At 45.6% G+C, this 21,491-nt stretch overlaps 1 protein-coding gene across 2 annotated transcripts in view; it reads right to left on the reverse strand.

The window, feature by feature from the left end:
* CBFA2T2 (CBFA2/RUNX1 partner transcriptional co-repressor 2) overlaps positions 1–21,491 on the reverse strand; it is a 102,970-nt gene that overhangs the window by 20,920 nt on the left and 60,559 nt on the right. For both annotated transcript variants that reach the window (XM_058679336.1, XM_058679335.1), the window contains exons 2-3: positions 8,402–8,545; positions 6,961–7,202 (exon numbers count right to left, since the gene is read on the reverse strand). In XM_058679336.1, coding sequence (XP_058535319.1) covers positions 6,961–7,202; positions 8,402–8,545 — 386 coding nt within the window. The remainder of the gene's footprint in view (positions 1–6,960; positions 7,203–8,401; positions 8,546–21,491) is intronic.

The raw sequence follows: 21,491 nt of genomic DNA on the forward strand, positions 1-21,491 counted from the left end.
GGGAAAGCAGTCAAAGACGGCCCAAAGCCTTGGGACCCTGTACCTTGTGGAAGACCCAGAAGAGGCTCTAGGCCCCTGGCTTCGGATCGGATCAGCTCTGGCCATTGTGGTCACTTGGGGAGTGAATCAATGGACAGAAGATCTTCCTCTCTGTCTCTCCTCTTCTCTGTATATCTGACTTTGCAATAAAAAAAAAAATCTTAAAAAAAAAATTTTTTTTAAAACTTAGGTTATTTGAAAACATTTCAGTTACCTTCACTGGATTCAAAACTTCAACCACGGGGAAAAATCACAGGATCTGTGTTCCAACCACGGAGTACATGTGTCAGAACTGGGACTCCTAGTTTGCTGAAGCCAGTGCAGTGAACAGCATGCCAGATGCACATGGGGAACATGACAACCATTCATTGAGGCCTGCAGAGGATGTTTAGTACCACAGAGGACAGAACAAATTGGATAGCTCTCCCAGACAAGTGTTGACAGTGAGTATCTGAGTGTGTGGAGACTCTAAGGTAGACTATGTCAGCCAATTGACCTAGGAAGGATATCCTCAACCTTGGAGCAACAAAATCACCGGCATTTCAGAACTATCAAAACCACTTGAGCAGTAACCTCGGAGCGTGCTCCTCACTGAGGACCCTGTGATGACATCCAGTGGCCACCCCACATCCCTAGGTCCTGATGCGGTTAGGATCCTGGGTGCAGCCCTCTCTGCTTTCCCCAGGTACAGGAAGAAGAAAAAGAAAATGGAAAACAATTGTCTCATCCACTTTTCCCTATTCCCACCCTAATCAGTGGCCCATATACACATGCATCCTTCTCAACTATGTAAACAACATCAAAAATAAAACTAAAGAAAATTTTTGTGTTCCCAGTGTCCATCTAAATCATACATAGTATATCACTCTATACTCACTATACTAGTAATAAAAATTGAGAATTAAAAAATTATTAATCCATTTTAAAATAACTGATTACATGTTAAACCATGTTAAAGAAAAAAACTTATTTCCCAGTGGGCATGGTAGGGAGGCTAAGAGGATCCACCTGCTGGGCTGTGGCTTCCACTGGCGAGGGCAAGAACCCGGAATGAGAGTGGATCAGGCTGAACATGGCTACAACATCCCTCCTTGTGTGGGGGCTGTGTCAGACCTGGCTAGGCGTCAGAAAGAGCCAGAGTGGATGTGGGACAGGCTGAGCTAGATAGTAGCACCCACCAATCCACTAGAGACTGGGGTCAGTGGTGGGGGAAGGTCAGGTAGAGCTGGGTTGCAGCACCCACTGGTAAGAATGAGAATGGGTGTAGGCTGATCTGGCAAGCCTGCAGTACCACAAGTGAATTTTAAGACCATAGATTGTCCAAGCCAGGCTGAGCCAAACACCCAGTGGTGTGAGATTTGCAACCAGCAGCTGGTGTGACAAGGCAGCTTGGGCAAAATCTCTTTTAAGACAGCAGTCCCAGTTGATGAGCATGAGAACCCAGGATGGGGGCAATCCAGCCCAGGCCAGGTTACAGTAACTACCTGTCAGCATAAAGTTGAGTCAGCTCTGTGAATGGGTTGGGCTGGGCTGCAATACCTGCTGGCAGGTGCAAGAGTCAGGGATGGGGTACAAGTTAGGCTAGGCTTAGATACAATATCCTCCAGTTCCCATTAGGGCTGGGACTGGGGGCTGGCTGGGCTGGACTGTGCTAGGCTGCAACACCTACCAACAAATGCCGTCAAGGCAAGACAGGCCAACTAGACTAGGCCAGAGCACTCACCGGCACATGCAAGACCCAGGTGGGGGCTGTGTAGGTTCTCCTGCTGGACCACTGCTCCCACTGGTGAGCGTGAGAGCTGGACTGGGAGCAGAGTGGGCTGGGCAGGGCTTCAACAACTGTTAGTCTGCATGTGAGTTGGGTATTGGGGAGGGCCAGGACAGGCCAGGTCACCGCATCTGTTAGTGCATGCAAGGGTCAGGGTAAGTACCAACTGGCAAGGGTTTGTGGCATCAACTGCTGGCAAGTACTGGGACAAGGTACATGTCATGTCTGGATTGGACTACTGTACTCTGTGAAAGTGCAAAATTCAGGAAGGGGACTGGGTTTAGCAGGGAAACTGTGGGCACTTCTAAGCTGGGGTGTGGTTCTTTTTTTTTTTAAATAATCTTACATAGTTGATTAGGGTACAAAGGGTCAAAGGCTACAGGAAAATGGGTAAGACCATTGTTTCCACACTAATATCATCATTTTTTCCCCTGTATCTGGGGTCAGGGGAGAAACAAAGGGAGAAGCCCCACTCAGCCTCCCACCCATCCCAGGTTCCCGATGTGGGGCATGCTCCAAGGGTTCTGCTCAAGCATTTTTTAATAAAGATTTATTTATTATTTATTGCAAAGTTAGATATACAGAGAGGAGCAGAGACAGAGAGGAAGACCTTCTGTCCAATGATTCACTCCCTAAGTGAACGCAACGGCTGGTGCTGCATTGATCCGAAACCAGGAGCCAGGAACTTCCTCCAGGTCTCCCATGTGGGTGCAGGGTGCCAAGGCTTTGGGCCAGCCTTGACTGCTTTCCCAGGCCACAGGCAGGGAGCTGGATGGGGAGTGGAGCTGCCGGGATTAGAACCAGCGCCCATATGGAATCCCGGCGCGTTCAATGCAAGGACTTTAGCTATTAGGCCACCGTGCTGGGTTCCTCAAGCAGTTTTGATTGTTCAACAGTTCTGAATTGCTGCCAATCTCACCACTCCAGCCATGATGAAATCCATTTAGAATCTACTTGCTGACAGTCTCTTCATGGTTGGGGTTCTGCGATCAGCAGTTCAGTTGGAGTTATCTCCAAAGAAACTTCGTCTGAGGTGATCCCATACCTAATTCTTGTGTATGCTTGCCAGTACAGGGTCTGGCACCGTCCATCACCCCAATCAGCTTATGCACATGCTGGTCGTTGCAACTGCTGGGTCAGTTCTGTTTCCTGCCCTGTCCTGCCCACTTCATACTTGCCCCTCATGCAAACCAGTGGGAACTGCAGCCTAGTTGGGGCAACTCCCCATAATCCCCCACCAGGCCTGCCCCCAATCCTGGTTCCTATGCTTGCCAGTATGTACAGAAGACTAGTCCAGTCTGTCCCACATCCCATTCAGCTCTCATACATGTCAATGGGCACTGGAGCCTAGTTCAACCCAACCAGCTCCACTATCCAGCCCACACACATGCTGGCGGGTACCATTCTGTCCAGCTACCCCTGCCCCAGTCCTGGTTTTCATGCTCTCTAGTGGGAGTGGTAACCCAAGAGGGAGGTGCCCACTATTTCCTTCCTAGGCCACTCCCACTCCTAGATCATGTACTTTCCAGATGGTTCTGTAGTTTAACTTGACAGATAAGCCACCGGTGCTAGCATCTGCAATCTGATGCTGCAGCGCAGCCCAACCAACCCTCACCCATTCTGCTTTATGTTTGCACCAGTAGGGACAGTCAACCAAGCCTGGCTCTTCCCTGATCTGGCTCCCATGAGGCCCAGGGGTTGTAGCCCTGCCAGGTCTGGTCTGTCCCCATCCCAACTCCTGCTCTCCAGTGGGAGCGGTATTCCAGCAGGAGAGCCCGCATTCCCCCTGCCGGCTTTGCCCTCTCCCTCCCTGGTTTTCACGTGTGCTGTCTGGGCACTGCAGCCACATCTGGAATGGCTCACCCTGAACCCCGCCCACACCCTGTTAGCAGCAGGGTGGAGCCAGGGCCTTAATCTAGTTCCCAAGTTTCCCTCATGGTGTACTTACCCTGAGAGAAGAGATCTCTCGGGCCTGGAGAAAACCTGAGACCCCAGCATTGGGTCTGGCTTGGCTGGGGCACCCCCTACAGCTGCCATACTGCAGGGAGCTGCTTTAGCCCCAACCCTGGGCTGTGGTTCTTGCTGGAGTTTACGAGAGCTAGGGTGGGGCAAGGACAAGGCTGGACAAGGTGGCAGCACCCATCAGCATATATGTGGACTGGATCATGGGGTGCGGTGGAATGGGCCGAGCTAAGCTGCAATACATACAAGTGTATGCAAAAGCCTGTTTAGGATGTGGCATGGACTGGACTAGTCTGCTGTGCATATTGGCATGCGTAGGAACCAGGGCTGGGGGGTGGGCACACTGAGGCTTTACTGGGGTCACCCCCAACTACTGTTCAGTTTCTGCTGGTGTGAGCAAGGGACAGATCTGTGGCACCATTGGTTGGGCTAGAAAACAGCGCCCATAGGTTTGCACAGGATGTGGGACTGGGGACACAACTAACCAGGCAACTACAATTACCAAGTGTGTAGGCTGATATGAATAATGAATTGAACTGGACCTTGTAATGGCTAGCACACGTAAGAGTCAGGTCTAGGGTCACCCCAGGTGAGGTTTCATGGGGGATTCCCTAACTGGACCACTGATTCAAAACTCCAGGATTTGCGGTCTGACCTCGGAATGCATGCATCAGGACTGGGCATCCTAAATTGTTGATGCCTATGCAGTGGACAGCATGCCAGGTACATACGGGGGACAGGATGGCCAGCTCATTTGGGCCTGCAGAGGACGCTGAGTACCATGTAAGATGGAAAACAGAACAGGTTGGAAAACTCTCTTGAACAAGCTTTGGCAGCACAATGACTGGGTGAGCAGAAGCACTAGGCTGGACTTTGTCAGCCAGTGGTGGAAGGATTTTCTTAACTTTCAAGCAGCAAAACCATGGCATCCTTGAACTATCAAAACCACTCAAGCAATACCATTGGAACACTCTTCACATCAGGGTTTCTAAGATGACATCCAGTGGACATCTCCATCTCTGGGTACTGATGCAGTTTGGCAGTTGGGAGCAGTCCCCTCCTCCTCTCTCATACAGGAGAAAAGAGAAGACAAGGAAAATTCAAAGCATTTGTCCCACCCACCTTCCCCCGTATCTTGACCCTCCCCATCTTATTATGGGCTAGCATTCTTGCTGACTGTAAATAGCACCAAAAATAAAATACAATTTTAAAAAATTATTTCCTGGGCCCGGCGGCGTGGTCTAGCGGCTAAAGTCCTCGCCTTGAAAGCCCCGGGATCCCATATGGGCGCCGGTTCTAATCCCGGCAGCTCCACTTCCCATCCAGCTCCCTGCTTGTGGCCTGGGAAAGCAGTTGAGGACGGCCCAATGCTTTGGGACACTGCACCCGCGTGGGAGACCCGGAAGAGGTTCCAGGTTCCCGGCATCGGATCGGCGCGCATCGGCCCGTTGCGGCTCACTTGGGGAGTGAATCATCGGATGGAAGATCTTCCTCTCTGTCTCTCCTCCTCTGTGTATATCTGGCTGTAATAAAATGAATAAATCTTTAAAAAAAAAAAAAAAAAAAAAAAAAAAAATTATTTCCTGTAAGAAATAAAGTAAGAAGAGGAACACTGTTTTACATAAGTGTTGCAAAGATATAATGGCTAGTAAATTAAAGAACAGCTAGAATTTGTCATTTGCTTATGCATTTAACTTGTCACAATATGCCACGGCATGTAGCTCATACAATGTTACATTGTATACACATTAAAGAATAAGAGGAAATTAACAGCAAGTAATATCATGGTATTTCTATGAAAATGGTTGGGACAGTCTAGACTCCTAGGAAAGGATATTGGGGGAATCCTGAGGGGTTCTTGATCACACACTGAGAACTCCAACATTAAGAGCTGGTACTGTGATTAACCTCTTTTTAACACATACAGAGGAAAACACGCAGGAAGGCAAACAGGATGCTGTTACTCGAGGTACATCTTGAAAACATCTAATTTATACACACTGCGAATTGGCAATGCTTTATAAGGGAAACACTGAGAGTCATATCCTACTCAGCTGTTAATATCAGAAAATCACTGCTTTGTATCACAGGCTTACCATGCTTGGTGTACGAAAAAAACATATATTTTGAAAATTCTACAGAAGCTAGACACAGGAATGGAATAATGAGATGTTTTTGCTGGTATTTACTTAAACCATGAAACTTGTACTTTCATAAATTATTATTTTCACTGTTAAGCAGGTTGATACTCTAATCTGGTTGATTTGGAAATAATACACCTAGTGCTGAATACAGTAGGTTACAAAGCCTAGAATTAACTTGGCTGGACCCCAGCAGGCTTGTTGAAATTGTTTAAGTGAGATCCAAGGGCCAATATTGTGGCATGACGAGTTAAGCCATAACCTGCAATGCCAGTCCCCCATGCTGGAGTGCTCATGTGAGTCCCAGCTGTTCTGTTTACAACCCAGCTCCCCATTAAAGAGCCTAGGAAAGCAGCATAAGATGATCCAAGTGCCCCTGAAACGACATGGGAGACCACCAATAAGAGGTTCTGGGCTCCTGGTTTCAGCCTGGCCCAACCCTGGTTATTGTGGTCATTCCAGTAGATGGAAGATCTCTCTCTTAACAATTCCCCCATACCCCTCCTCCTTACTCTTTCAAATTAAAAAAAAAAAAAGCTAAAGCTGGGCCTGGCCTATGGCTAACTCCTTGCCCTGCAACCACCAGATATCATTCGGGAACTGGTTTGTGTCCCAGATGCTCCACTTCCCTTCCAGTTCCCTACTTGTGCCTGGAAAAACAGCAGAGGATGGCCCAAAACCTTTAGACCCTGCACTCTCATGGCAGTTCTGGAAGAATCTCCTGGCTCCTGGCTTTGAATTAGCTGAGCTTAGCTGTTGCAGCCCCTTGGGAAGTGAACCAGTAGGCGGAAGAGCTTTGTATCTCCTTCTCTTTGTAAATCTGCCTTTCCAATAAAAAATAAATATTAAAAAAAAATCCTAAAGCTGCTTATTGGAATTGAATCATCTTAACCAATGAGGTGAGAATGGATTTTGTTTCTTGAAAATATTACCATGAAATCTGCAATTCAACGGTTACATAAAATTTATATCAAAATTAATCTAGTTCTACGGAATTCAGATTCAGGTTTCACCTACTCAGGCTATCAACAAAAGAGATGCTGTACTTACCACGAGTGCCAGAACAAGCGTTCGCACCTTCTCCCCAATCTCAGGTGAGATGTCATTGCCAAACTGTTGCAGAGTTGTAAGAAATCGTTTGAGCTTGCTGAGCTGCCGAGCACCACAAGTGGCTGGTAACTGCTGATTAGTTAGTGCAGATGAGGTGGAAGAGGCAGGACCATTGCTGTATCGCTGTGGTGGTGACGGGGCCCCATTCAGGGTAGGAGGAGAATGGTTGATTCCATTGCTTACTGAAAGAAAGTCAGAGACCCAGCTTAAATACAATACACCAAGGCCCTTGCTGTCAGCCTATTCCTTTGGATTCTGTAAACCCCAAGTTCAAAGAGTAACAAAGACTCCATTTCTGTGTTAAAAAAAAAAGATTACTAAGAGACAAACTGTCAAGAAAGAGAAGGTAATAAAGTAACACAGCCACATGAAAAACACAAGTGTAGAGTGCTACAGGAGCATAGAGAAGGAAACGTGGATGGTGTGGGTACATAACACCAGCCTCCATGAAACATTGAATCTTACAGATCAACAGAGAAATTTTAAGTCACATTGCTAGAGTCAAAGAAAGAAAATACTAAAGAACATGAAAACAAAGTATTTTGGCATTTATTTTTCAAATACCTAAGTACTATTCTCAGAGGGAAAAAACAATTCCTTCATATTTATTTTGAGAAGCAGAGGCTAAAACAAAACAAAAAACTGAGTTCCTATCTGCCAATTCACTCCTAAAAGCCCACAGCAGTCAGAGAGCTGAAGTCAGGCCGCCACAAGGCTAACAGAGCTCCACCAGCCGCACCAGCAGCTGCAGGCTCCCAGGCGCTCTTCAAGAGAACGTTGTCATTTAGAGTGGAGTTGGGATTCAAACTCAGACCCTCTGATATGGAACGAGGGTGTCCTAAATAAGTGGTCTGTTTCTCTTTTAAAGACTTATTTATATTTATTGGAAAGGCAGATTTATAGAGAGAAGGAGATACTGAGAGAATTCTCTTCCATCAGCTGGTTTACTCCCCAAATGGCCACAATGGCCAGAGCTGAGCTGATCCAAAGTCAGGAGGCAGGAGCCCAAGCAGTTACAGGGTCCCAAGGTCTTGGGCCATCATCTACTGCTTTCCTAGGCCACAAGCAGGGGGCTGGATAGGAAGTGGAGCACCCGGGATACGAACTGGTGCCAATGTGGGATGCTGGCAGTTACAGATAGAGGATTAACCAGTTGAACCATTGCATCAGTCCCAATAAATGATGCCTTAATCACTCTACCTAACACCTATCCAAGCCATCTGTAAAAGTAAGAAACAATAAAATGTATATTCATCTAGTCATGCATTTTATTAGTGCTTCAAAAATGTTAAATAGTATATTTTGAAGATTTCATTGAACTCAGTCACTTAAATTCAAATAACAATTTGAACCACAAACCCAAGTAATTAAGAACTCTCACATGCTGTAGGAGTAAAGGACATTGGTCGCGGTCCTCCAGGATTTACCGGTGGGAGGGGTGGCATGATGGGAGGTGAGGATCTTGATTGTATCTTCACTTCTACAGGCGATCCGGGCATTGCTGGCACCCTCTTCTCAGGACCAACTACAGAGAATAAAAGAAGTGGAGATCATCCTTTTCTGCAAGATCATAAAAATAGTGATAAAAGAAATACTAAAATACTGTCCTAGAAGTTAAGAACATGGGTAGTTTAACTGGGCTGAATAGTGATAACCACTCCCTACCCCTCAGAGAAAGGTATGTCCACATGCCAACTTCTCAAACTGTGTCTGTTAGCTTATCCGGGAAAAGGGTCTTTGAAGACTCCACTAGGTGAGGTTCTTGATGAGAGAGCCTCCTGGATTATCTGTGTGGCCTTTAATTACAATGTGAATGTCAGCCCTTAATGGAGAGCCACACAAAGGAAAGCCAACATGCAGACCACCATGGACTGAGCCTGCCACCTGATGAGAGGCAGACACGGCAGGACGAGGAGTACCACTGACAGCATCACCAAATGCTAGGAGAGCACAGGGCAGCTCCTCACTGTGAGGTCCCCAGAAAGACTCAGTCCTACTGGGACCTTGATTTTGGACATCTTTCAGCCAACTAAACTATGAGAAAATAAACTTCTCTTGTCTTCAACCATCCAGGTGGTGGTACTCTTGTCTTGTTAATCCAGACATTAAGACAAAGGATCAAGTTCAGGGGTATAAAACTGAAAGTTAACAGTTTGGACAGTGGCTGAGAAAGGCTACACATTTCAAACACATTCTTTCTCAACATTTCCTTATTAATGAAGCAAATAAGCAAGAGGTGGGGGGTGGGAATTCAAACTGCAGAACCAGGAGCCTCCACTGTGTGGCATGTTGTTATTACTTCTTCCATCCGCTGATTCACTCACAAAGCGGTCGCAACGGCTGGGGCTGAGCTAATCCAAAGCCAGGAGTCAGGAACCTCCTCCAGGTCTCCTATGCCGGTGCAGGGTCCCAAGGATTTGACTGCATTCCCAGGCCTCAGGCAGGGAGCTAGATGGGAAGTGGGGCTGCCAGGATTAGAACCGGCGACCATATGGGATCCCGGATGTGCAAGGCGAGGACTTTAACCACTACTTTATCGCGCCAGGCCCTCTCTTCATTTTTAAAAGACTTATTTAGTTATTTTAAAGTCAGAGAGAGAGGGAGGGAGGGACAAGAGATAAAAAGGGAGGAGGAAGAAAAGAGGGAGACTTTCTTTGCTAAGCAACTGGTTCACACCCAGACAGCCCCAATGGACAGTGCTGGACCACACCAGAGCCAGGAGCTTCATCTGCGTCCCCCATCTGGGTGGCAAGGACCTACACTCAGAAATGGAGCAGCTAGGCCTAGGCTGGTCCATAAAGGTGGTAGCCTAATCTGTTTTGCCACAACAGCAGCAGCCACAGTGCCAACCATGTGAGAAGTGATATTCTGAATTCCTTTCAGCAACACAAAGCTTTCTATTTATATAGTATACTTTAATTCTCCAATAACTACAGAAATCAATTTAATGTATCAGAAATGGGTAACAAGGCCAATTTTCTTTCCCTGAAGCCACAGCTATCAAGAAAATGCTCATTAAACTATTCAAAATACTGGCAGTAAAGCATCATTTCTGCCTATATACAAGGCTAATGAGAAAAAAAATCCTCAAATGTTATATTCTATGCTTCAGCTTGTAGCAATCACATTTTAGAAAAGGACATGATGAATAAAGAAAGTCAATCAGTGAAGCAACATTCACAAGTTACAAATCCCCAAAGAAAAACATACAGTTCTCTGAACACCACGTGGGCAACAGTGCCATGCCTTCTCATTTCTCTGTTCAGGACGCTGCCTTTGTGAAGATGATGGCTGTGCTGCCTAATAAGCTGTTGCGCTTGCCTTTTCCTCCCTGGCAGTATTCTTTCAGTGCCCGTCAGGAACAGTTGACATGCTTCCAGCTCTTCCATCTGGGGCCCAGCTTTCTGGAGGGGGTGGCAGAGAAGGGAAGGAAGGAACTGACAGCTGTCTCGCACTGCTGTCTGTTGTGTGCAGTGTGCCACAACCAAGAGGGAGCCTTTCTTCAGACCACCTGCCTTAACAGCAAGAGCGCCAAAGGCCTGGGGAGGGCTTAGGAGTGAAATGTGCTTTTAACATTCAGCACTTGGCAGAATCAAAAAGTTCCATGAGCCAAAATACAAACTATTAACTGTATGGTCTTAGGTAGTGAGCAAAACCTAGTTACAAGCATTGTGTAGAGAGTGACACTAACTATCTCTGGTTTACCACCCAAAAACTAGCATCAAACCTCGTATTTCAATAATGAATGAATGAATGAAAGAAAAGGAAACAGAGAGAGAGAGAGAGAGAGAGAGAGAAAGGAAGAAAGGAAGGAAGGAAGGAAGGAAGGAAGGAAGGAAGGAAGGAAGGAAGGAAGGAAGGAAGAAAAAAAACTAAAGGTATGCAGATGGAGTGATCTGGTATGAATTCTCATTTGATTATTCACAACCGACACAAATGTTAGCAATCATGTCTCTGGAGTTCATTTTCAACGTATATAAAAGGAGTGATAAAAAGACTATCATTGCAAGAAAAGTAGTTAAGATTTGAGATAATATCTAAACTACACCTACCGCTGCACATAAAGAAGGTGTTTAATACAGTAACAATGCTTAGAATCCAGTCACGATCTGGGTTTCTAACTCAACTAGAAACATGAGCATGTCCAAGCTAACGTTAACATCACTTCCTGGGCCCAGTGGCGTGGCCTAGCGACTAAAATCCTCGCCTTGAACATGCCGGGATCCCATATGGGTGCTGGTTCTAATCCTGGCAGCTCCACTTCCCATCCAGCTCCCTGATTGTGGCCTGGGAAAGCAGGAGAGGACGGACCAAAGCTTTGGGACTGTGCACCCGCGTGGGAGACCCGGAAGAGGTTCCAGGTTCCCGGCTTCGAATTGGCACAGTAACGGCTGTTGCACTCACTTGGGGAGAGAATCATCAGACGGAAGATCTTCCTCTCTCTCCTCCTCTCTGTATATCTGACTTTGTAATAAAAATAAATAAATCTTTAAAAAAAATCACTTCCTGTGAAAATAAGTGTATTATCCATCTAATCTTGGAGACACTGAGTGTGATGACCCAGTCTAAGGGACCATCCCAGTTCTGTTGGATGAACACACCCTTTCCTTCTGTCATCCACGGTGACGGAGATCTATCCTCAGTGGTTTACAATACAAGAAAATGAGAAGTTTCTTGGTTGACAGGTATGGAGCACATTTCAAAACAAGAATTTAGAAGATTTTCTCCTAATTAATTTATTTGAAAGGCAGAGAACTTTCATTCACTGGTCTAATCCCTAAATGGCAACAATGGCCATGGCTGGGCCTGGGTTAAAGTCAGCAGCTGGAAACTCAATCTCCCACATGGGCAACAGGAACCCAGCACAACCCAGGGTGCCAAATGGCAGTAAGCTTGAGTCAGGAGACAGAGCCCAGAATTGAACCCAGTGTCCTAACCTGAATCTGAGAGAGAGAGAGAGAAAGGGAGAGAGAAAGGAAAGATATGTCCACTTTCATTGGAAAGCTAGATCAGATTCATGGAGAGAGATTGAGAGAAAGATCTTCTGTCAGCTGGTTCACTCTCCAGATGGCTGCAACAGCTGGAGCTGAGCCAATCTGAAGCCAGGAGTCAGGAGCCTCCTCTAGGTCTCCCACGTGGGTGCAGAGTTCCAAGGCTTTGGGCGATCCTCAACTGCTTTCCCAGGCCACAAGCAGGGAGCTGGATGGGAAGTAGAGCATATGGGACATGAACTGGTATCCATATAAGATCCTGGCACTTGCAAGGTGAGAATCCAGCCAGCAAGTCATCATGCTGAGTCTCCTAACCTGAATTTTATACACAAAGCCAAATGCTCACCCCTGAAGTAGGCATTTTAACCCACTCCTTGGGGGTCAGAGTAAGAGTGGAGTAAATCCCTTTGAGGAGGTAGTTGTGTCATGCTTTTATAAGGCTGATAAAAATTGTTTATTACAGTCATTTTCCTTCTGAATTTCTATGGAATTAAATGTTATACACTGTGCCCTCTAAAAGACACCATCACACCTTGAGCTCTTCTAACTCCAGAGAACCTTAGGTGCTATCAAAAGGAAGATGTATGAGAGCTGAATGGGATGTGGGACAGACTGGACTAGTCTGCTGCACATACTGGCAAGCACGGGAACCAGGGTCGGGGGCGGGCCTGGTGGGGGTTATTGTGAGTCGCTCTGACTAGGCTGCAGCTCCCACTGGTTTATGTGAGGGCCGAGTGTGTGCTGGGCAGAATCAGGTTGGACTGCAACACCCATTGGTTCGCGTTGAAGACAGGGCTGGAAACAGAACCGACCCAGTAATTGCAACCACCAGCTGATCGGGGCGATGGACTGTGCCGGGCCCTGTACTTGCAAGTACACACAAGAATCTGGTCTGGGAACACCTCAGACAAAGTTTCTTTGGGGATCTCCCGAATCGAACTGCCGGACTCGGAACCCTAACCATGAAAAGACAGGACAGAACAAGTCAGTCAACTACCTCAGCCATATGTTGGCAGTGGAAAACTGGGCAAATGGAGACTCTAAGATGGACAATGTCAATCAGTGGATTCTTCAGCAACCTCATCGTGCTTGGAATGGCGAGACTGGCAGTGATTCATAACTGGTGAACTATCAAAACCACTTGAGCAAGACCCTCGGAGCATGTCCCACATCAGGGACCTGGAATGGGTGGGAGACTGGGTGGGGCTTCTCCCTTTATCTCCCCCTTTACCCCAGATACATGAAAAAACAAATGTGGAAATAATAGTCTTAGCCACTTTCCTGTAGTCCTTGAACCTTTTTACCCTAATTAACTATGTAAAGATTGTGAAAAATAAAGAAAAAGGGTATAAAAAAAGATCAAAAGCAAGAAATTCCATTTCCTTAGATGTCACTTGGCCACACATAAAAAACACCCGAAGGGTGATGCAAGGGCTCAATTAGCTACTCCTCCCCCTTCAAGCACCAGGAGTACTGCTTCACTGATAACTAATGTCATGAAAGCAGGAAACAGATGAAAGAGACAATGAACTAAAGAGTTTCTGTGATATATTTTCCCATATAGGAATTTCAATCATCAAACATGAAAAATACCGACCCATTCTGTAGCTGCAACAGAATACTGAACATAACACAGGTAAACATCCTCAATAAGTGTTACTAGAGAAGACACCTCTATGATGAACTACTCCTAACCAAGGCCTCTGCAAGTCATTCTAAGTTCGGTTTTCTTCATATTAAAACAAACAAACAAAAAACAAAACAAAAACTGCTTTGGAGCTGGCACAGAAAAAGCAGGGTGCAGAAGGAGTAAATTATGATGGGGAAAGGCAATCCCAAGTGGGAAAAAGTGTTAATCGCAAATGCAGGAGGAGACAGCATGTAAAATGGATGTGAGGGTTGCTCTATCGCTTTCAGGCTGTGTGACTGGATTTGCTTATGTTTCACTGGTAATAATAATAGGGTTATTGCATGGGGTCAAGATGGACAGAGTAATGCACACTGATTTTATTTAAATTAGATTATAAATCTGCAGCAAACATTTCATTTGGAATTAGAAATGCAATGTTCCTTTGAGTAGAGAGAGACATGGCCAAGTGCTTCCGCTTATCATCACTGAGAGAACTAAGGAATTGCTGGGCTGCGTACAGTGGAAGACCCGCCCCCTTCTGGTGCTTGCACCCATATGGGTGTTGGCTTCTGTTTCTGTTACTCCACATTCAAACCAACTCCCTGTTAATGGCCTGACAAACACAGCAAAAGTGGCCCAGGTAGTTGGGCCTCTATCAGCACGGGAGACCTGGACAGAGTTCCTGGCACTGGCCATTGCGACTATCTGAGCAGTGGTCCAGAGAAAGGAATATTGAGCATTTAATTTTATTTGAAAGGCATGAGTTACAGAGAGAAGGAGAAACTGAGAGAAAGATCTTCCATCTTCTGCTTCACTCCTCAAATGGCCTCAACGGCCAAAATTGAGTCGATCCAAAGCTTTCTCCGGGTCTCCCATGAGGGTGCAGGGCTCCAACAACTTGGGCCATCCTCTACTGCTTTCCCAGGCCACAAGCAGAGAGCTGGATAGGAACTGCAGCAGCTGGGACACAAACCAGCATTCAAGTGGGGTGCCGACTCTCAGAGTGGAAGATTTGCCAGTTGAGCCATTGTGTCAGCCCAGATGGAAAATTAATTTACTTAATATATTCCTAGAACCCAAGAATCAGCAAACTTTTACTGCAAAGGACAAAATAGTAAAATGTCTCTGGTAGTGCACGCCATATGGTTTCTGTCACAATTACTGAACTCTGCTGTTGAAGCGCACTGCAGACAATGCGCAAACTAATGGGCTTGGCTATGTCCCAATAAAACTTTATTTACAAAAACAGAAAGTGGACTACAGTTTACTAATCCATGTCTGGCAGATTTAAGACTTCAAAGAATTCAAATGTTTAATTCATAGTTTACGCCTGTAAAGTTTTATTTGTTTTATAGCACACACTTAGGTGGCAAATGTACAGCATTTGCTTTCTAAATACTAGAAATATAGATTTTTTGCTTATTGACATCTAAGAAAAATAAAATGCAAAAAGAATTATTTGAAGACAGTGTATTACAGAAGCTTATCAGTGATTAAAAGCCCTAGACCAAAAACCTTTGGTTCACCTGACGCCCAGCAAGGACCCAATAACACTGAGCATTTCCAGTGAACTATTTTATCTGGGCATTCCAGCTTGAGGTTTTGATGAATGAATAGGAACTCAGCTGACTCAAACAGCCTCACAGAAGGAGACAAGATAAAAGGCCTCCTTCTGTGTGGCACAGTAGGTAAAGCAGCAGCCTGTGGTTCAGGTATCCCATATGGGTACTAGGTTGAGTCTCGGTTGCTCCACTTCTGAGTCCAGCTCCTTGCCAATGTGCCTGGAAAAGCAGTGGGAACCTAATGCTTGAGCCCTGCAATTGGGGCCCGAAAGCTCCTGACTCTTGGCTTCAGAACAGCACGCGTGGTTCCAGCCACTGCAGCCATTTGGAGAGTAAACCAGCAGATGGATGATTCCTTCACTTTCTTTTTTTTTTCTCTCTCTAACTCCACCCTTTTTTTAAGATTTATTTATTTTTATTGCAAAGTCAGATATACAAAGGAGAGACAGAGAGGAAGATCTTCTGTCTGATGATTCACTCCCCAAGTGAGCGCAACGGCTGGTGCTGCGCCAATCCGAAGCCAGGAGCCAGGAATCTCCTCCAGGTCTCCCACAAGGGTGCAAGACCCCAAGGCTTTGGGCTGTCCTCAACTGCCTTTCCAGGCCACAAGCAGAGAGCTGGATGGGAAGTGGAGCTGCCGGGAATAGAACCAGTGCCCATATAGTATTCCAGCTCATTCAAGGTGAGGACTTAAGCCACTAGGCCACCGTGCCAGGTCCCTAACTCTGCCTTAAAACAAATAAATAACTCTTCAAAGAAAAAGAAGACCTGGGCCCGGTGCTGTGGTCTAGCGGCTAAAGTCTTTGCCTTGAACCACTGGGATCCCATATAAACGCCGGTTCTAATCCCAGCAGCTCCTCTTCACATCCAGCTCCCTGCTTGTGGCCTGGGAAAGCAGTTGAGAACAGCCCAAAGCCTTGGGACCCTGCACCCGTGTGTAGGAGACCTGGAGGAAGTTCCTGGCTCCTGGCTTCGAATCAGTACAGCACCAGCCGTTGCGGCTCACTTGGGGAGTGACTCATTGGATGGAAGATCTGCTCTGTCTCTCTCTCTCCTCCTCTCTGTATATCTGACTTTGTAATAAAAAAAAAAATCTTAAAAAAAAAAAAGAAAGAAAGAAATAGAGGAAGTGGGCCTGGCGGCGTGGCCTAGCGGCTAAAGTCCTCGCCTTGAATGCGCTGGGATCCCATATGGGTGCAGGTTCTAATCCCGGCAGCTCCACTTCCCATCCAGCTCCCTGCTTGTGGCCTGGGAAAGCAGCAAAGGATGGCTCAAAGCCTGGGGACCCTGAACCCACATGGGAAGAAGCTCCTGGTTCCTGGCCAAGAATCAGCTCAGCTCTGGCCATTGTGGCCATTTGGGGAATGAGCCAGCACACAGATCTTTCTGTCTCTCCTTTTCTCTGTAAATCTATCTTTCCTATAAAAACATATAAATCTGAAAAAATTATTAATTATCTACTTACTATTTAGAAAGTCAGAGTTACAGAGGCAATGGGTGAAAGACAGACAGATATCGGTCCTTACTCACTGGGGTCAATTCTAGATGGCCGCATGGCCAGTACTGGTCCATACCGGAGCCAGCAGCTTCATCTGAGTCTCCTATGTTTCTGTTGGGGCCCGGGGACTTGGGTCATCTCCTAATGCATTTTAGCACGGAGCTGGATCAAAAGTGGAGCGGCTGGGACTTGAACTGGGATGCCAGTGCTGCAGACAGCAGCTTAACCCACTTATTCCACAACATTGGCCACCCAAGTTTTTAATAATACTTACTTATTGATCAAGTGCATTTTTCTTTTATAAAAATAAAGGTGTCTTGATTTTTGGAGGGAACAAAGTCTACAACAATTGTGAAAGGTGGGAAGATTAACCAACTTACAGTGACAGTGATTATAGTAACTACAACAAAACAATCACAGTGAAAGGAACAAGAGAACAGTCTAAGTCCATCTTTACAAAAACGAAGCAGAAAACAAACATGTCTGAAGAAAGCACTTTCTTTTCTTAGCTTTGTTAATTATATTTTTATTAGTTCCTTTTGAGATTATTTTATTAATTTTAAAGATTCATTCATTTTAATTTAAAAGGCAGATTTACAGAGATAAAAGGAGAGAAGGGGAGACAGAGAGTGAAACTTTCATCTGCTGACTGATTCCCCAAATGACTGCGATGGCCAGAGCTGGGCTAGTTTGCATTCAAGAGCCTGAAACCAGGAACTTCTAACGGGTCTCCCATGTAGTCGCAGGAGCCCAAGTGCTTGGGTCATCCTCCACTGCACTCCCATGCCATTAGCAGGGAGAGGGATCATAAGTGGGACCTGCTGGTACTGCAGGCAAGGCTTAATATGATACACCACAGCTGGTCCTATCTCATTTATTTATTTGAAAAGCTGAGTGACACAGAGATGGGGATGGGGGCGCAAGGGGAGGAGGGCAGAGGGGGAGTGATTCTTCATCTGCAGGTTCACTTTTCTAAGGCTCACAAAGCTTGGGCTGAACCAATCTGAAGCAATGACCCTGGAACTTGAGTGAAGTCTACCATGTGGGTAGCAGGGACTTTGGTTTCTGGGTCATCATTGCCTGTTGCCTTCCAAATGCATTAGCAGGCAGCTGGATCACAGGCAAAGCAGCTGAGACATGAACTGGCACACTGATATAGGATGCTCGCATCTTAAAGAGGCATCTTAACTATAACACCAGTCCTTATTATTTCTTTATTGATTTCATTTTTATTTAAAAAGGAAAAGGAAGAGATGGGGAATTTTCCATCTGTTGGTTTTACCCCATAGATTAAATGGTACTTGGTATGACCGTATGCTGCATCAGACTGTCCACTTGAGTCCAAGTTACTCTGCTTCTGATTCAGCTCCAGGGTTTGGAAATCGGCCACCCACATGGAGACCAAGATGGTTGCTGGCTACTGGCCTTGGACTACTGCAGGCCTCTGAGAAGTAAAACAGTGGGTGGACAATCTCTGTCTCTTCCCCTGTCACTTTCTCCTTCAAATAAAATAAATAAATAAATGGGAAAAAAGTGTGCTGTAATTGCCTGCCAACATCAAAATCCTTTGATAACCTGAATATAAGTTACATGCAACAATTATGCAGGTGGCCTGATCATGTAAACAGGGAAAAGTGTAAGGTGGATTATTGCTTCCCAGCCCTAGCAAATGTTTATTTGGAATAATACAGCTCTCTTCCAACTGCACACCATCTGTTTCAAGTCTCCACCAAGTTAATATTTCTCACATGAGCAGAAATGACTTAAATTATATTTGAACAGTATCTCACCTTCTCATGGATACCACTGTACAACTACCACAATCTCAACCTCACCCTTGAAACACTGTCCAACATCACTGTCCTGGCTTAAAGAAATGCAACCAACCCAAAGTCAAGACCCCAGAAAATGTAAAACTGTAAAGACACAAGCTAACTCTCACTTTCTTGGTCAAATACAATCCTCCTCTCATTTTACGTCTCTTACAGCCAGCTACTGGCTTTCCTGAGATTCAAAGCCAAGTCTCTTTGTTTCAGCCACTGAGCTAGGGAGCTAGCTTGGAAACAGAGCAGCCAGGACCCTTGCCAGCTGCCCATATGGGATTCCCTTATCACAAGAGGCAGTTTTCTATGCTATGCCACAACACCAGCCCCATAAATGGACATTTTAAAAAGTATGCTGGCACATGGCTCAACAGGCTGATCCCCCACCTTCAAGCACCAGTATCTCATATGAATGCTGGTTCACATCCCAGCTATTCCACTTCCTATCCAGCCCCTAGCCTCTAACTTGGGAAAGCTGCAGAGGATAGCCCAAAGTCCTGGGATCTTGTACCCATGCGGGAAACTGGCATCAGATTGGATCAGCTCTGGCTGTTGCAACCATTTGGGGAATAAACCGTTGAATGGAAAATATTTCTCACTGTCTCTCCTTCTCTCTGTAAATCTAATAAAAATAAATAAATATTGGACCCAGCACAATAGCCTAATGGCTAAAGTCCTCGCCTTGCATCTTCTCGGATCCTGTATGATAGGCGCCAGTTCATATCCTGGCTACTCCACTTCTCATCCAGTCCCCTGCTTGTGGCCTGGGAAAGCTGCAGATGGCTCAAAGCCTTGAGATCTTGCACCCGCATGGGAGACATGGAAGAAGACCCTGGTTCCCAGCTTTGGATTAGCTCAGTTCCAGCTGGCCGTTGTGGCCACTTGGGGAGTAATGCAACCATGGAAGATCTTCCTCTCTGTCTCTCCTTCTCTCTGTAGATCTGACTTTCCAATAAAAAAAAAAAAAAAAAAAACAAATAAATCTAAGCAAATCAATTTTTTTTAAAAGGCAGGATGTTGCAACAACAGGTACAATCAGGTTACAGTAACTCTAATTTTAGATCACAGACTATTATATACTTTGTGACATAAGGGAGGCAAAATAAATAGCTTTATAAATCTCAGACAACTTTCAGAAAAAAAACACTTCATAAATGTATAAACATATATGCTATTAATGTATCATCATGCATACAACAAAGACAGTACAATGCTATATATGACTCCATTAATGATGTTAACATAAAGAAGCCAAATGTTTATGCTTTTAAGCTGCTGGGGAATATTACAGACTAATGCAAACAACTTTTCTTTTGTTCACAATTTCTCCACAAAGTTCTCCATCTTAGAGATGCTATATTTATTCAGCTCTATCCTCCTCATACACACACACACACATCTGTGATGCTTTCAGACAGAAAAATATTAAATTTCAAAACTGTTAACTTTTGCTATTTTAATTATATTTCATTAAGTAAAAATAAACTTATCTAATGCAAATACATATGCACCCAGTCACATCTTTCAATTATTAAGGTAGCTCACAAGTTAACTGTGATTTACACTAAGTTATTTTGAATGCTACCAGCTTTTCCCAATTTATAGTTAAGTCATTTCTCAACTAAAAACAAAGTTCATATTTGAAAGAGTGTAAGGATAACAATTAGTCCTAGAGCCTGTGCTGTGGCTCAGACAGTAAGATCACTACCGACTGACACCAACACCTCCCATGTGGGCACCAGTTCCTGTCCCGGTCACTCCACTTCCAAACTGGCTCCCTGCCAATGGCTCAAGCATGCAAGAAGAAACTCCCAGCTATGGACTGGAACAGCCCTGATTGTTGAGGCCATTTGGGGGAATGAACCATCACGTTAAGTGGTCCATTTTAAAATATAATTCAGTGAATCAGCTTACCAGTATTAGGGCTTCATGTTCCTTAATATTTGACAGGTTGAGTTTCTATGTCCCCCCACTATCTGAAAAATGGCCATCAGTTATTCAGCCTCTATTCTGAGTAGGAAGCGCAGAAAAGCAGGGGTACTGGGGCACACATGGTGGGAGTAAGAAAGAAGGAAGGAAGGTTGTTCAGAAGCCCCAAACAGCAGACAGATATCCAGGCTCTCATCGATGGTGAGACGTCCTTGGACAACACCTGCAACTGGCTGACACTCAGCTTCTGTCAGGTAACACGTGGCATCCTGAATTTGCCCTCACCATAAAGACAAGGCACATATACTGACAGCTAGATGGGCTGGTGTTGTGGTACAAGTGAGTGAAACCACAGCTGGTAAAGCCAGCAGTCCATGTGTGCTGGCTCAAGTTTCGACTGTTCTACTTCTGACGGAGCTCCCTAATAATGCACCTGGGAAAGCAGTGACTGATGGCTCAAGGGCTTGGGTCCCTGTCACCCACACGGAAAGACCCAGATGATGCTTCTGGCTCTTACCTTCAGCCTGGCTCATCCCAGTTGCTGCAGCCATCTGAGAAGCAAATCAGCAGATGTCTCTCCTTCTCTAACTCTGCCTTTCAAGGCAGAACAAGAAGAGAGAAGGTAGGGCCAAGCCAAAATCAGTATCCTGGGGCCCAGCGGCGTGGCCTAGCGGCTTAAGTCCTTGCCTTGAATGCCCTGGGATCCCATATGGGCACCGGTTCTAATCCCGGCAGCTCCACTTCCCATCCAGCTCCCTGCTTGTGGCCTGGGAAAGCAGTCGAGGACGGCCCAAAGCTTTGGGATCCTGCACCCGTGTGGGAGACCTGGAAGAGGTTCCAGGTTCCTAGCTTCGGATCGGCGCACATCAGCCCGTTGTGGCTCACTTGGGGAGTGAATCATCGGACGGAAGATCTTCCTCTCTGTCTCTCCTCCTCTGTGTATATCTGACTTTGTAATACAATAAATAAATCTTTAAAAAAAAAACACAAAAAAAAACAAAATCAGTATCCTGAAACTACATCTGCGTCTCCTACATG

This window comes from Ochotona princeps, chromosome 22 (genome assembly GCF_030435755.1).
Source record: "Ochotona princeps isolate mOchPri1 chromosome 22, mOchPri1.hap1, whole genome shotgun sequence".
Classification (NCBI taxonomy): domain Eukaryota; kingdom Metazoa; phylum Chordata; class Mammalia; order Lagomorpha; family Ochotonidae; genus Ochotona; species Ochotona princeps.